At 51.8% G+C, this 17,240-nt stretch overlaps 2 protein-coding genes across 8 annotated transcripts in view; one reads left to right on the top strand and one right to left on the bottom strand.

Moving 5' to 3' along the window:
• Nucleotides 1-11,915, top strand: part of ANGPTL2 (angiopoietin like 2) — a 35,144-nt gene extending 23,229 nt beyond the window's left edge. The window contains exons 3-5 of the mRNA XM_027614321.1: nucleotides 5,285-5,478; nucleotides 7,251-7,521; nucleotides 10,057-11,915. Of these exons, the coding sequence (XP_027470122.1) occupies nucleotides 5,285-5,478; nucleotides 7,251-7,521; nucleotides 10,057-10,256 (665 nt within the window). The 3' untranslated portion in view covers nucleotides 10,257-11,915. The remainder of the gene's footprint in view (nucleotides 1-5,284; nucleotides 5,479-7,250; nucleotides 7,522-10,056) is intronic.
• The window catches only part of RALGPS1 (Ral GEF with PH domain and SH3 binding motif 1), a 227,364-nt gene that overhangs the window by 123,832 nt on the left and 86,292 nt on the right, over nucleotides 1-17,240 (bottom strand). The window lies entirely within an intron of this gene.

Genomic DNA, 17,240 nt, shown 5'->3' on the forward strand with positions numbered 1-17,240 from the left:
AATTTCAACAACTAGTCATTTCTCCTGTTAGAAAAACGTTTAAGGGAGTGGCGCAAAGACTTTTTGGAGACAGATCGTCAGTGAGAATAATTGAAAACAGCATACCGTTCTCACGAAAAAGCAGTGTGTCTTGGTACTTCACAGAAGCCTCTCCCCAGTGCCCACGTACGAACTAAAACATCCCTAGAACATTTCCCACAGGCCACAGGGCCGCCGCACAGCCTCAGGTGGTCAAGTCCCGAGACTTGGGCTTACGAGTCAGAGAGGCCAGTCAGACTGCTGGCCAGCCACGTGGTCTGGTCCCAGCTGATGGCCAGGAAGGACTCTGCTCCTCTCTGCATGCCTCTGGAGCAGCCAGGGAGAAGAGCCATCACCATCTACTCACTTCTTAGCTCCTGGCCTCCAGGGTACAGCCAGTGGGCTTGGTCAGATATTCACAGGGCCACGTTTCCCTAGCAGGGAGGGGTGGCTACACTGACAGCTGATGTAGTTGGTAAACCCATTTCTCCTCAGGACGTGAGTGGGCAGGTCAGGCTGAGCTGGTCTGCCCCAGACCCAGAGAGGAAACTGGGACTAGGCAGTTATGCTTTGGTCCGGCCTGGCTGTAGGTTCCAACCCAGCTTTGCCAGAAAGGCACTTCATTGGGAATACTGAGCACGGGATTAGGATCTGGCTTCCTAGTAGTCTATGGTCCTTGGGTGCAAGAACCCCAGAGAGGAGGAAGGGAGCAAGGAAGGGACTCAGGCACCCAACGCTCATCACTCCAACACTCACCAGGTTTGACCTTGGGGTCTGGGGGCCCAAGACCTGTATACTTTGTGTTCCCATTGCCAATATCCCTTCTTCTTGAGACCTCCTCACTCTAGGTCCTGTGTGCTTTCCACACCCTGTGTTGCTTCTCTAAGGAACCATGCAGACTCAGCTCAGCCATGGCGACGGCACTTCCCTTCACGTGGAACGTTCCGGCTACAGCTCTGTGGAGAGTGTAAATATGGTCTTTATAGAGATGAGGCCGGGCGCTACTCCACTCAGAGCCTTGGTGCTGCTGAGTTAGTGTTGGCCTTGGTGCTCTGGGCAACGCTGCCCTTTCAGAAGCGCAGCCAAGAGAAATACTGGCTGGGCACTTTGCACTGTTCCAAAGGGAGAGCCCTGCCACTGCACACCAAAAATGCAGTTTCATTGACAAAAAAGATTTCCACTCTTCATTTCAGTTTATCTTTGGGGGTCTCTCCACTGAAGCTGTGACTTTTTAAATGTGCTTTGTGGAAAACATCTACCAGTAAGTAAATCCTCGTACATTTAGTCTTACAAATTCAAAAGCAAACACAGTAACTTGCTTGTGTGTACGTGGTTGCGGGTAGGTGGGGAGTGGACAATGTCAAAACCAGCAGCTTTCATCCAGCACAGAAAGGAACGAGAGAACCCGCACCGGCACCTGCCTTGGGTGGCCTCACGCTGGTGCTCCTGTACCCCTGAGGCCCCCAGAACCAGCGGGTTCATTCCCCCTGTGTACAAAAGAAGAGACTGAGGCTCAAGAAGCTTTCCAAGGACACACGGTGAGGCAATGAGGCCACCAAGATTTGAGCCGAGGGCTCCTGACTCCTGTATTTACCTCGGTTACAGATTTCTCATCAAAGTAGGACATTTTGAATCAGCCATTTTAATGGAGCCACAGGATAGTCTTACTGCTGCACTTTCTGCTCCTCAATCATTTTACTGCTGCCAGTTTTCCATGCTAAGGAGTCTATCTGACTCATTTTCATCCATAATTTAATTTTCTGACCTTTGCCGCTGGTGCCTTTAATGTAAGAAAAGGGCGTGTTTCAGCGCAGGAGGTTTGTTAGCGTCCTGCTCTAAAAGGTTTCCGAGGGAAAACTGTCTGGAAATGTGGTTGCTGCTGATAGAAGCTGATGGGTCCTGAGTATCATGCCAAGTGCAGAGCGCAGGGGACATGGAGAATTTTTTTGTAACAAGAGAAAATACTAAATACCTCTTTATTAGTTTATTCCTACTCCATGATTCTAGAGAGGATGTCATACCTAAAAGCCTTAAAGGAAAGAACTGCCTGATTTGCCCTAAAGATTAGAAAAAAAAAAAGAAAGAAATTCTACATTATCAAAAGATACTAAAATAGTTGAAAATAGGCAAAGGACACCAAAAGGTAAGCAAAGTAGAAAAATAAATCACCAGTAAAGATTTTGGAAAGGTATTCATACCTTGACAAATAAGTGTAAATTTTTATTTTTTAAATCTGGCTGACTGGCAAAGATTAAAAATAGTCCGAGGGACACAGAGATTAAGTCAGCCAGGGCCCCCCACCCTGGAGTTCACTCAGGTTGGGGAAAAAGAAGAGAGCTTTAGACTATGAGCTCTGGACCATCCAGACCACCTGGGTTCTGACAGTGGATCTGTCCCTTATAAGCTAAGTGACCTCAGAGGTGTCACCTAATGTCCCCATACTCCCATTTCCTCATCTGTCAAATGGGTGACTACTAGCTACCTCACATTTTAAAACACTTGCCTTTTTTTTTTTTTTAAGATTATTTATTAGAGAGAAAGAGGGCGTGCACGAGCAGGAAAGGGGCAGAGGGGGACGGAGATGGAGGGGGAAAGAATCTAGCAGACTCCACACTGAGTGCAGAGCGTGACGCGGGGCTCAATCTCACAACCCCGAGATCATGACCTGAGCTGAAACCAAGAATTGGACGCTTAACCAACTGAGCCACCCGGGTGCCCCTAAAACGCCTGCTTTTAAAGAAGACCCCTTGGGACACCTGGGTGACTCAGTTAAACGTCTGCCTTCGGCTCAGGTCATGATCTCAGGGTCCTGGGACTGAGCCCTGCATTAGGCTCCCTGCTCAGTGGGGAGTCGGCTTGTCCCTCTGCCTCTGTCCCTCTACCCCCTAGCTCGTGCTGTTTCTCTCTCTCAAATAAATAAACAAAATCTTAAAAAAAAAAAAAAAAAAGCTCTTTGTAGAAATGTCAATGGAAAGCTGAAACAATTCATGGCACCCACAAAAGCAGCTCAGGCTGGGAGTCTGAGACAGACCCCCCCCACTCTCGCAGTGGGCCAGACTGTCCCTCTGAGAACCCCACCAGAGCTCCATAGCGGCCCTGCTGCTCGTTTTCGGGGACGGAGATGTTTTGCGGGCCTCTGCCAGACCTTCGGTCACCAGCATTCCCATCAAACGGCCTCTTTCTGATTTGGGAAAGAGCTGGGGGCCCTCCCACGCCTGCTGCATGCTCTGCTCCAGCCGTTGGGGACAGACTCTTGACTCTCTGCCTCGGTCCCTGGGGCTAGGGGCTGAACACAAGCAAAACCTTTTTCTCTTTCCTGAATGCTCTTCCTGGAGGTCCGGCCTCCCCTTCCCCAGGATGGAAGAGGCACAAGGCAAAGAGGGGAGCAGCTGCTTGTGCCACATCTCCCAGGCTGGTGCTGGGGGTCCTGATCCATCCCTTGAGGGTGAAGAGGGCTAGTCGTAAATGGGTGAGAAGCTCTCCCTGGAGGATGAAGAAGGAGAACCCTGGGTTAACTGTCAGTGGTAACACCTATGCAGACCTTTCTTCGGGGTGCTTTATTAGGCACTGGGGGCAGAGAGGGGTGATCAAGACCACTCCGGCCCTTCCATTAGGTTCCTGGTGGGGAGGATCAAACACAGTGCCAGGGCTCAGGAGAAGCCCACCTAAGCTGTCTAGCAAAACCCCAAAAACTCAAACTTTTCTCATTTAACCAGTATGTACGGACTAAACAAGCCAACTACAATCAGGAATGACTTTGAGAAGTTTGATCTACAGGGAGAAAGCTAAGTACACCTGCCTGCCGATGTCCCTCCCTGACATGCAGAAGAGAAAGGGCAGGAATGCACAGGAATTCAAGTTCAAAGAAGGCTGGTGAGGTCAGCTTGCCCTTGCTGGGCATCAGAGCAGCCCCCATCCTGCCCTAGGCTTCCACGACCCGGCGCAGGACCTGCCAGGGCTGGGGCTCAATAAATAGTTAGGGTCAACATATACATTCGTAGAAAGAACAAGATGGAACTTTCTTAGCACTTTTGGTCTTAACCATTCTTGGTTTGAGGACTATTTTGAAGAGAAGCTGAAGCAAATTGTGGCAATTTTATTTTTTTAAATAATGTAGTTCAATGGCTAGGTCCTGAAAAACTTCTGCAGGTTTCTGAGATCAGTAAAGAAGAACCTAGCTTCTTTGGACCTTGGAGACTCCAGTTTCAACCTTCTTGCTGATGAGACCGACATCCAGGAAGCCGCCAAGAGAGGTGGGGTAGGGGTGGTGAGAGGCTTACAGTAGCTGCTCAGATTCCACAGCAGCACCTGTTCCTTCTGACTGGGATGCCCAAGCTCAGTGAAGTCCCAGAAAATCACAGAACCCATCTGGTCTCAGTTTCAGAAGAGAGCCACGGACCGGAAGGCTTCCTAGACATCATCCTTCAAGTCTGAAGACCTGCTTACAGAACAGTGACCTCAGAGTGCGTGAGCTCTGAGTATCTCGCCCTAAATGGGCTTCCTTTGGAAAATATACGAATTGGGCTGAATAGGACTGGTCCCCCTCAAAAAAGCTGTTTGGAGGCCAGTGTCTGAATCTCAAAAATATCCTGCAACCTCTGGCTATGTGGCCAAATTCTGGACACCGCTTGGGCACTGTGACTCTGTGGAAGTTCATCACTAAAGACTGCAACTGTCCCTGAGCACTGTCACTAGAAAGACAAGCGTGGAGTCAGAACAGAGGTGGCGTGGGCCAACGTCAGCCCTCGGGACTCAGGAGAGCAGTAACCCATCTCCCTGCCTGGGGCGGAGCTGATCCATTCTGTGATCCTTACTGCGGCATGTTGATAGGCACATCTCTTTGCACAATATGACCAACCTAAAAGATAAATTAACTCTAGGAACCCCACAGAAATGATCTCAGCAATCCCTACAACCTTGGGTGAGGTACATATGATCACCCTTCTACAAACCAGGAAACCTGAGAGTTTGCAGAGGTAAGGAAGCTTGCCCAAATCACACTGATGGAGTCAGAGCTAAAAGTGGGCCAGGAATCCAGGCAACCTGACCGCTAGCCCTGGACTCTTGCCTTTCTATCATGTTATTTCTCAAACTTACAAAACTAAAATCCCCCCTCACTGCAGGCCTGTGGCTTCCAGTTGGAGCCCTGCTGGAAGTTGTGCCTGCCTGGGGGTGCAGCCAGGGGGGTGGAAGGGGCAGGCAAGAGTGGGGACTCCATGTCCACGCCACAGGGAGGTCTGTGACGTGCACACATCTGTGTCCCCAGGCCCATGGAGAGACTGCCTGCAGGCCCTGGAGGATGGCCATGATACCAGCTCCATCTACCTGGTGAAGCCAGAGAACACCAACCGCCTCATGCAGGTGTGGTGTGACCAGAGACATGACCCCGGAGGCTGGACTGTCATCCAGAGGCGCCTGGACGGCTCTGTCAACTTCTTCAGGAACTGGGAGACCTATAAGGTGAGGACCCTGGGCCTGTCTGTGCTGCCCACAAGGTGACTGGGCCACCCCAAGAGCCTGACAACCAGTGAGAGAGCCGCTTGGGGGGAAGGGGCATGCTCACCTGTCAGGGCCTTTGTGGCCCCATGCAAGAAACACTTGGGGTGAGAGAGACACTGGACGGGGTCATTTTTGCAAACCCACCAGCGATAGTGGGGAGCAGTAGCCCCTTCCCTGCTTGCCACTGGCAACTGCTGCAAGATACGACTTAGGTGTGCAGACCACACAAGGCCCGTGGACACGGTGGGAATTTCGAAATGCTGGTGTGGGGTGGCCCCTCACCCCAGCCCGGGTATGGGGAGCATCCTACTCCCAGCTGGGGCTTCCGGGGGAAGACCTATTCTCGCAGCCCAGAAGGGGCAGGTCCCAAGGGTCTGTTGTAGGGAACTGCAGGAATACTCGGGCCCTAGTTCCCAGGAAGTTGAGTGCTCATCCTGGTGGTAGGAAAGGCTGCTGGGCTCAGCCATAATCTGCCCCCTTCCTCTAGACAGAGCGGTACTAAGGATGGCCAGAGTAGCTTGGTTCACCGAATGCCGTCATGCTCCATGCCAAGTGCTTCCACCTATTACCTGCTTTAGTTTCACACCAATCCGAGCACAGACATACGAGTATAGACCCAGGTTACAGGTGAAAAGAGGAAAAAACCTGCTCGGGGCTGCACAGCTATGCAGTGGCAGAGCAGTGAGCCAAGGCCTCTGACACCAAAGCTTACAAACTACCCTGGCCATGACGTTCACATGTGGCTTTGCATGGCCACTTCCTGTCCTGGCTGCTCCCAACCTACCTCCTGCCCAACCTGTGTCCTTGCTTTCTTCTCTTTCTCCTCTGCTTCCTAACTGAGAGGTTCCTGAAGACCCGCTCCTTCACCCCTCCCTCCTCCTGCCCATATCATTTTTCTCCGAGGCAGCAGAGCACAGTTGTTAAGACTGGGTTCCTGGTTCAAATCCTGGCTCACCCACAGGCTCTCTGTGATCCTGGGCCTCTGTGGGCCTCGGTTCACCCATTCTAGGGAGGATAACAATAGTACCTAGCTTATCTTAAGAGTTGGCACAAGGATTAATAAAAGAACCTATGTAAAATCCCGAAAATAGTGCCTATATACCGTACTTGCTCACTAAATACTAGCTATTGTTATCATTAATGAGCCCATCTATTTTTAAGACTTTGAGTGCCACCACCCGGCTGATGATTCCTTAAAAACTACACATAAAAACGTAACAAAACCACTGATTTCAGACCTAGAAAGGAGCCCGGGTGGATGCGGCACACACTTGTCACAGCCCATTCCTGTCTGGTGCAGGGAGCTTACATGAGACCTCACACAACAGCTCATTCCCAGACAGGGACACGGACACTCAGAGAAGGGAAGGATTTGTCCAAGGAACTCTTGTTGCATGCCTACTGTGTGTTTTGGGCTCTCAGTTTACCTCATTACATGCGTTCCTACAACAACACGGTAGGGAAGGCAACACAGTGTCCTCTGTGTTCACACCATGCCTGGCACACGGTAGGCACTCTTTAAAGAGTCTTGAATGATGCATGTTTGAGGCTCAGACAGGCAACGTGACTCATCAAGTCACAGCCAAGTACAGAAGTGGGGATTTGAACCCAGGCCTACCTAATGCTCTGCCCATTTCTGGTCTCCTCTGTCCAGGGCTGGGCATCCAACAGTGGGGGCCCTGCTGGCTGAGGGCACTGCACACCTCACAAATGCTCTCCTCTGTTTTCCCCAGCAAGGGTTTGGGAACATTGATGGCGAGTACTGGCTGGGCCTGGAGAACATCTACTGGCTGACGAACCAAGGCAACTACAAACTGCTGGTGACCATGGAGGACTGGTCTGGCCGCAAAGTCTTTGCAGAGTACGCCAGCTTCCGCCTGGAGCCTGAGAGCGAGTACTATAAGCTGCGGCTGGGGCGCTACCACGGCAACGCTGGGGACTCCTTCACTTGGCACAACGGCAAGCAGTTCACCACCCTGGACAGAGACCATGATGTCTACACAGGTAGGACCCAGTACAGGGCAGGGAAAAGAGGTCAGCCAAAGCCAGAGCTTCTGACTCCGGGCCTGAGAACAGGAAGGTCCCAGGGCCCCGTGGCCCGACCCTGTTCCTACTCCCTAAAGGTCCACTCCTCTGCCCACAGACCCCCTTCACAAAAGTTGGGTCAGAGTGGCATTTACAAAAAGGGAAAGGGAAAGAGGTGTACAGATTACACATCTGTGGGCCACTCTGGGCCAAGCGCTCACATCACTTCTCTGCCTGAGGCATCAGGTGTCACGGCCACACACCTGGGTGATAATGCTGGCCCTGCCTCCTACCAGTCATGTGTCCTCGGACGATGCTGCCTAATCTCTCCGAGCCTCATTTCCACATCCGGAAATTAGGACAAGGCGTACCTTGCAGGGTGGTAAGAAGGTCAGAGACAAAGTACCTCGAGTGCTTTGTCTGGGACTTGGCAAATAGGGCTCAGCCCAAGTGGGCTTTTTTTTTTTTTTTTAATTTTATTTATTTGACAGAGAGAGAGAGACAGAGAGAGAGGGAACACAAGCAGGGGGAGTAGGAGAGGGAGAAGCAGGCCTCCTGCTGAGCAGGGAGCCCAATTCGGGGCTCGATCCCAGGACCCTGGGATCATGACCCGAGCTGAAGGCAGATGCTTAACCGTCTGAGCCACCCAGGCGCCCCTCAAGTGGGCTGTCTTTGTGGTTACTATTATTAGCACGTACTGGTAACGAAGTGCAGTAAGGGAGCTATTAAGACAGGTAGGAGACACGACGTGATTTGTCCAGGGTCACATGCCTCAAAGCCAGGTCTTTACTAAGAAGATTTTATTAAATAAAAAACAAGGAAGAGAGCAGAAAATTGTAAGAGGCACAGATATAGTCCAGCCCTGAGTCCAGATGTCAGCCTCGCCCCATAGTGAAGCCTCTCGAGGCCCCACACCCAGTTTCCTGACATGAGGGCCTCTGGGCCCTAGCTCCCTGGCAAAGCCAGCGTGGCGCTGCTCCTGTCTGAGGGGCCAACCCTACCTCCAGGCCAAGGCTGTCTGTTCTCATGGGCAAACCTGGCCCCCTCCCTGCCCCCTCCATTTAGTCCTGGTCTGCAGGCTACTACCTCCTCTTTAAGGACTGTCCTAGGAACTACCTGCTCTTGAGGCAAGCTCAGCTACCTACATATGGAGGAGGGAGGGCCTCACTCCAGGTCCCCATGGCAGGCACGCTCTAGCAGTCTGTTCTTATCACACTAGGGGACATTCAGACACCTGTCTTCTGACTGGCCCCGAAGGGGCCCCGAGGAAGCAGTATGTCTTCTTTGGCCAGGGCTGCCAAGGCTTCCAGGAAGAGCAGGGCAGGAAGATGACCCTCAGAGCTGGTCAGATTCTGCGGACACAGGGCCGGTACAGCATTTCTTGAGGGCCATCATGGAGAGCAGGGAGAAGACCATCAGGCCTGTGGGGCAGCACAATCAGTGGACGGCAAGGAAGTGAGCTCTTGTCCCTGGAGTGCTGCAAAGCAAGCTCAGGCTTCCACTCACACAGAAGGCTAGCCGTGGCATGCCAAGGGCTCTTTCTGCTCTGCAAATCCAGCACCGCCATTTGGTCCTTATGGCCTCAAGTGATGGCCTAGAGGAGCCTGAGAAAAATTCTGGGAACACCTGGACTGCAGAGGCTCTGGGTGCCTGAGCGGAGTCTCCCTTGAGCTTCTGCCTCAGCCAGCCTGCTGCCTCCTCATGTTATCGCAAGGCCTCAGCTGGAGCAGGGCCATCAGCTCCATTGGGCCCCAACCCCCAAGCCTGCTTGGGGCAGCCTTTCCCTGAGTGGGGGGTCCCTTTCCCAGGCCTGCTCAGGAAACTGGGCACCCCCTCTTTTAACTAAGAGCAGCCCAAGCAGCCAGAGGCTCCTCTTCCTCATCCTTCCGGAGAAGGCCAATGTCCCTGCATGCCTGCTTGCACCTTGCCCACACTTTTACTGGTGTTCCGAACTGCTTGTCCTTGGCAGCAAAATCCAGCCTGATGTGATAGTGCCAAAAGTTTTATGAAAATATCTTTCTTTTGTAAAATCATAAAAAAATATTTGGCTGGGATACAGGCTGGGAGGAATAGAGGAGCATTTCATCTTAAACACTTCCTTTGTCATTCTATAAAAACTCTTGATCCAACAGTTGCAACTCTTAAAAAATGCCTAAGAACCCGGTGGTCTCTCCCCCGCCCACCCCAGATTATTCTGCTTCCTATCCAAACCCCCCCAGGCGCTTCCCCCCCCCCCCCCCGGCACATGCCCTGGGCTAACTGCTTAACCTTGTGCCCTCCTTCCATCCCCATAGCAGTCCTATGGGGGAGGCACCATGCTTAGGACAGTTCAGTGGCTCTGCGAGTTGCAGGTCACAAGGCCGAGCCTCAGAGGTTAGAGCAAACCTGAAGCCCAGCCCACCTCTCAAGCATTCCTGTTCCAAATGCCCCACCCCCAACCAGAGAGGGCCCCGCTAAAGTCCCCAAGCAAATGATGGACTCAGATAAAACTGCCTCTTCCCTTGTCTCCTGCAGGAAACTGTGCCCACTACCAGAAAGGAGGCTGGTGGTATAATGCCTGTGCCCATTCCAACCTCAATGGGGTCTGGTACCGCGGGGGCCATTACCGGAGCCGCTACCAGGACGGAGTCTACTGGGCTGAGTTCCGAGGAGGCTCTTACTCGCTCAAGAAAGTGGTGATGATGATTCGGCCCAACCCCAACACCTTCCACTAAGTCAGTGGGGTCCCCTCCTGACCTCTCGTGGCCGTCGCCAGGAGCCTGTCCCGGCCACACTGCCCCAGCACCAGGAGCAACTCCCCATCAGCTCACCAGGGGGCCGGGAGGATGGGGCCACTGGATTCTGTTTTCCCAAGTCACTGCAGCAGATAATGGAATGGAATCGACACAGTATTCTCTGTCCCTGTTGCTTTTCTTCCTATCAGAGATCCCCTCAGGCTTCCACACAGCACAGGACTACAGACAAATCCTTCTTCAAGGAAATTAAATCCCAGTAACAAAACACGACTGCACAATACCTTCATAATACACGTGTGTGAGCCGACCTTATGCACGTGTGTGTATACCACATATATATGCACTTAGATATATACCACGGGTACTATATCTAGATACATATATAGGTTTGGTTATATACCTAAAAACACATACATTCAATTCTCAGATGTTGACGTTGTTACCAACAGCTTTGCTCTTAGGAGAAAAGCGTTGCATTCGTTGTGCTCCTTGAGCCTAAGAGCCAATCACAGACTGTGTAGTTCCAATTCAAAGAATAATCCTTGGTGTCCACGTGCCGGGATTCTTTCAGGAGTGTCTACACACTATTCACTCACCTGGGGGCTCCCTCCTTCCCTTAAAGAACCCTTTTCGGCACCTGATCAAATTTCAAAATCCCCCTCCCTCTCCACTTCTAGACTTCCCTACGTTCTCAGGACTTTTCCACCATCCATCATGCATCTAGCCAGCCATCCATCCATCCATCCAACTATCCATCCATCCACCTACTCCTTCATCCAACACCATTCAGGAAGTATCTTCTGTGTGTCAGTCCTTGGCCACTCACTGCGGTTCCAGGTACCTTCTCTGCTCTTCTGTACACCTTCCTACCCACTCCTTACCTTTTCTGTCATTTCATCCTTTCTTTCCAGGCAAGATTCCTTAGCCTCTGAGTAGAAAACAGTGTGGGCTCCAGGTTTCTGGTCAGGAAAGGGAAGGCCAGGCCCGACAGCTAACTCCCGGCCACATAGATAATGTATTCGCAGTTTTGTATGTTCCATTCACACTTTAGCCTTCAAGTCATTTTAACCGTCACAGAAATAATAACCTACCTTGCCCAGGAGATATTCAACTGAAAAGAAGTCATCACCCGATCGTTGGGGCCCCCGAATGGCTACAGACCAAAGGTCCCATGCTCTCAGGCCGACTAGAGTCCACATCTCGTCCCCAAATGACACTTCTCTGGAGAACAGGTGCCACAAAAATGACAACTGGCCGCTTCTCATGAGCTCCTGAATAGCCAGGAGCTATTCCCTGGACCTTGTGGCTGGTGCGCTGCAGCGTGTGGCCTTCTGAGTCCTGTTGGCCATGAAGTGTCAGACTCAGTACTGCCGGGACTCTTGCCAAGCAGGGAGCAAGAGATGAGTCAAGAAGGTGAGACTGCCCCGGTGGGCGCGTGAATGGGGGTGTGCGAGATGTTGGAACGTTTGGTACTGTCCATGTCTGGGTGTGTGCCTATTACCTCAGCGTTCTCACAAAGTGTACCATGTAGCATGTTTTGTGTATATAAAAGGGAGGGTTTTTTTTTTAATATATTCCCAGATTATCCTTGTAATGACACAAATCTGCAATAAAAGCCATCAGTGCTATTTGGACGTATCTACACTGTGTGTTATTGTTTTAGGATGCTTCCTGGGACCTCCTATATCAGAGCCTTTTTGAGTAAAACCAGGAATAGAGTCAGCATCAGGGACATACACCAAAATCACTTAAATCACACTCTCCCTATCTTTGGTTTCCACCTACACCATCAGGAGTCCCAAAACAGCACCCTGAAGGCTCTCTGGGGCTTCACCTCCTTACATCCAGCCATGTCCTCAATGTGTCCACTGAACGTCCTAGAAGCACCTCCTAGACAGTGCAACCAACCCCTGAAACGCCTTCCCCCAGGTCTGGTCCCACTTCAACAAAAGGCACCATTTGTCAATTGCTCAGGTCAAAAACAAGGACTTTTCCCGCTGCCTTGCCAAGGCCAATCCATCCATCCGTCCACGGAAGCCCTCTTCTCTGCCTTTGTGTCTCCTCTCCCCTCAACTACTACAACAGGTTCCCCAAAGACCAGGAGCCCTGCGCCTCTGTCTCCCTCATTCCAATCCAACTTCCATACTAGCTGCCAGAAAAACAAATCTGCGGGCTGGGAAGTCATCTCTAGGCATAACAGGAAAACCCCAAAACCAAAAAGGAAAAGACTAAGGGATATGACTAAAGAAAACCCCAAATCTTCTGCCCTCTGAAAAATAAAACATGACTGAGACTGAAGGCAAATATCAAACAAGAAAAATATGGGATTAATATTCACGCTATCTAAGAACTCTCAAATTAAGAAGAAAGATACAAATGCTGTGATAGAAAACTTTGTAAAGTATACAAACTCATTAGAACACAAATGGCCAGTAAACAAGAAAAGGTACCAACCTCAGTAATAACCAGAGAGGGACATTAAACCAAGCACAAACCATCACGTGGTGCCTATCAGATTGGTAAAGATGAAAAAAATCTCCATGTTGACAAGTGGAGAAATAGGTACTCTGTGTATGCAAGTACAAATTGATTCAATATATTTGAAGAGCAACTTGGCAATGTGGGTACCAAATATGGATATATGTATGCATCAAAACTGAAAAACACTTATACCTTTGGACCCAGCAATTCCTGTTCTCAGTGGCCAAGTAATACTGCCACATGAGAGCTGTTTTTAGCAAAGATGCAGTTGGGGAGAGACAGATGTTTATTACAGCCCTACTGTGTGCTTGGAATTGGACTTCCTGTTTTCTTATGTAACCTTCACAGCAGCCCTGTGAAGAAGGGACTGTTCTCACTTCACAGGAGAGGAGAAAATGAGGCTCACAGTCAGATTGCTGGTAAGAATGCTCTAGCAGCAGTTAATCCAGAAGGTGCTGGGTGTCAGGCACTAAGTAAGAGTTCTCAACTTCCCTCTACCAAACCTCTAGTTGGTTGTTGGGGTCATCAGCTGTTGTGTGCTATTTGGTGAGAATATCTCGACCTTGGCCCACATCACAGCCAGGCCTCCTCACACACCTCGAGTGCTGTGTCCAGGACATAAGGATTGATAATAAAGGAAAACAGGGTCCATCCCGCCTTACTGGTCACTGGTCTTGGATCCAAACCCAAAGCAAAGAGTTCTGGAAAGCCATGCTGGACAATGTGGAGCAACGCTTTTTCTAAACTAGTTGGGACCCAAACAAAAGCAGGCCATGATACCAGCTGTTTCTCCCAACCCCCACCCCAAAACCCGAACCTGAATTAAACCACACCCCGGCTATATGGAAGGAGAGGAAGGAATAAACCCATCAGACGTGTGGAACTAGCTCTCCTTGGTGTAAAATGGGGGTTTGACCAACAGCATCCAAGAAGAGAATGGAGGGGGGCGGGGGGCTCAAGTGCAATGCGCCTTAGTGTCTGGTGTGTGGCTCCACTGGCACCCTGAAGTCTGCTCAACTCAGACCAACACCACTCCCTTCTCTCCCATCCCAGCCAGGGGCCTTTTAAGGCCTGCAGTCATAGGAGTGCTACTGTCACTAAGGTCTCCATGGTGAATGCACCCACAGACCTCAAGGAAGTCAGAGAAACCCAGACTTTCTCCTACCCCAGGCAAGCCCCCACATTCCAGTTTGGGCCAAAACCTTGGTCGCTGGGGGCCACTGACCTGCTGGGCTTATGTGGGCAACAAGGCAGGAAGACAGTGATGTTCTCCAAGCAAGTGACACTGAGCAGGACCCCCTCCCCCAAATCTTGCCAATTTGAGCAAGACTGAAAAAGACACCTTTGAACTACTGAAAACAACGGTCATGGGAGTCTAGGATGCTCGTAATCTACAGATGCCTTTTGGGAGCTCCAAGGTCCTCCCTAATCTCCGGAGACCACTTCGTCTGTTATATGCAATCTTGTAAAGACTGGGTTATAGCAAGACAAAAGCAGACAACTGGAATAAACAAAAAGGGGATGTCTTAAGTGTAGCAAAATGTTAAAAAAGCACTCTTTCTGCCTCGGTTTTATCTGAGACACCAAAGCTAAGGGCAAAATAAAAGCTGCCAAGTGTCCCATATTCTAGAGCAGGGTGCAGGACCATCCCTATGGGAGGGTGGCCCCAAACGGATTCTACATTAGAGGACTGCCCATCTGTAGCCTGTGTAAGAAGTGCAGAAAAAATATGCCGGGGTAGGGGGGAATGAGGGGTCCTTACGATATGCTCCCTGGCCACCACCACCACAGGACAGGTGGGTGCTCTCCCTCATCCTAAATCAAGGGAGAGGGACTTCGAGGGACTGTTCCAAAGGAGTGGCAAGGGCCAGCACTGGCACTATCAGCAGATTCATGGCTCGAGTCCCCAGGTCTGTGGCAGAGAGAAATGAGAGCAGACCGGAGCAGATGCCAGGCCCACAGAGGGACACTGCGGAGGCAAGGATATGGCCTCCTAGGAAGTGGAGGGCAGCCTGGGGGGGGGGGGGTGTGGAGGGCGGTGCAGGGGGGCCCAGGAGCCAAGGAAGGAGCCATAAGTGGTGAGGTGGAGGTGGAGTATCACCATCACAGCGGCTGAGTCCAAGGTGCCCAGAAGGGAACCTGTCCAGCAGCAGCCGCCACCGAAGAGCACAGGTGCCTGAGCATCTGGTATACCGACAGGGCACGAGCTCTGAATGACGACTGGATGGGCCACATAAGATGGGCCTTGACCCCCCCCTTTTTTCCTCTCCCCTGGTCCAACCCCAAGGCTGACAAACCTTGGTGGGCATGCAGGAGGCAGGAGGGCTGCAGGGTCCAGTGACAGCGCTGACTGTGGGCCCTCCCTCACCCCAGGCCGCTGAGTCTGGTCGGGCTTCACAAGTCCAGACCTCTGATTGCTACGCCGGGCTGTCTGCAGTAACCGGGTGGTTAGAACAGATGCAGCTTTTTCATGCCTAACGGCAGAAAGACAAAAAGCCTTGCTAAGCTTTCAGCATCGACTGGGAGAAGAGCTAGTCCACAGGGCAGGCTGGAAAGGACACCGGGGAAAAAATTAAGTTGGTTTCTTCTTACACCTGACTGAGTCCAGCTCATTTAATAAGCTGGTTACATAAGGACACGAGGTATCTCCCAGAGTCCATGAGCAGGGACGCAGCTGGGCCTCACGAGGGCCAGGACCCAGAAATTGCCTGGAAAGCCTTCAAGAGGCAAGGCAGGAGCTTTCCCAGATTTTCCCCCTTCTTTTCCTTTTCCCTCGCTTGCAGGTCTCTCTGTTTCTCATTGTGCATCCATCTGCTTTTCCCAGCATGGAATTCCTGAGCTCACATGTCCTCCTGGTCTCAGTGCCAACAAAGACTTACAAGCACCCTCCCTTCCAGTGCTCACTCCCGGCCAGAGGCTCCGGCTGGCCCACTCGGGCCAGGTGTCCACTTCAATCCTATCAACTCTGGTTGGAATGAACACTGCTGCTGGAGTTCAGTGCTGTGGGGGGCAGGTGGGGGTGGTTCCCAGGTTCCTAGGAGGAGTCTCAGCCTGGATCTATATCCAAGAAGGTGTCTACACTGTACTTCAGCTGCTGTTCATTCCCCTCCTCTCAGAGACCGCATTTTGCTGGCTGGGTGGATTCTGTCCCACGACCCGTTAGATGGTGTCTATTCCTCAGCACCTCCCCCCCGCCCCCACCGCCCCACTCCTGCTCTACCCCACAAAGCACACCCAACCCTCCAGGCCCTGCTGGGTCACTAAATGGGACACCTGGCTAGGCCCAGATGGGCTCTTCCTGCCCTTCCTGGATTCACCGAGTTTCTCAATAGTCTCAATAGGTGGCAACAAGGTCCCCACTGCTGGAGTCTTCCTGGCAGTATTTTGCTCTGGATTACACTCATGCCATCTACCATCTATGGGGTGCCGTCTGTGTGCCAGGCACCATGCGTGTCTCCTTAAATCTCGTAACAGACCTATGAGGTGGGTCTTCTAGTTATACTCCCTTTGACAGAATAGAAATCAGGGCTCGGAGATGTAAGTGACTTGCCCGAGAACACGCAGCCTGAGCTTTAGCCTCTAAAGGCCAGGATTTGCACTCCTGCTTCTGCAGCATTGGATCACTGTCCGCAAGGGCAGAATGAAACCACCAAGGCCCCCTTCTCACCCTGTGATCAACCCCTACACATCTGAGAAGCGTGGTGGCCTCCTGCCCACAGCAGCAGTTATGTATGCCAGCCCGCCAGCCCATGTGCGCGGAAGTAACTGGATGGACAGTAGGTCCCCAGATGTCAGGAAGCCAGGGCTGTTTACCAGGGCTTGGCCAGGGCTAAAGGCTGGGCTGTCCCCGTCTTGCTTCCACTTGTCCTCCAACTGACTGACTCAGCCCCACCCTTTGGCAGTCCCAGTGTCACCCTGTGTGCCAATTCTGCCTGGTCCAAGCCCTGGGCCGCATCATCTGGTAGCTGGGTCCCCGTCTGCCATGTCCATGCCTTCAGGCCTGGAGCTTCCTTACATAGTGTCTCTCAGATCCAGAGGCAAGCCTGACCCTGACCTAATCTTGGATTCTGCCACTTGTGGACACAATGCCTTGGTACCAACCATCACCGAGACATTCAAGTATCCCCGTCTCTCCTAACACGGGGCAGCCTGGGGCAGGTCCACCCACACAGGAGAACCCAGACACAGATAACCCCTGTCCTCTCTGCGGCCCAAAGCACTTCCACGTGTGGCGGCTCCCAGGTGGACAGGACATCTGGTTATCCCATCCCCTGTTCACCACTGGTCATGATAAATCTGGCTCTATGGGCTGGTCAAGGGGTGCTCCTTCCCCCCGTTTCAGCATGTGCACCCTCTGGAGACTGAGGGACATCTCCCGAGAAGAGAAGAGAGCTCCTTGGGCAGGGTGGATGAGCCACATTTGCCCTGACCCTTAGGGACGCAGTGGTCCAGAGCCTGGAAGGGTAATATAGAGGCATGGAA

Source organism: Zalophus californianus, chromosome 13, assembly GCF_009762305.2.
Source record: "Zalophus californianus isolate mZalCal1 chromosome 13, mZalCal1.pri.v2, whole genome shotgun sequence".
NCBI classification, from domain to species: domain Eukaryota; kingdom Metazoa; phylum Chordata; class Mammalia; order Carnivora; family Otariidae; genus Zalophus; species Zalophus californianus.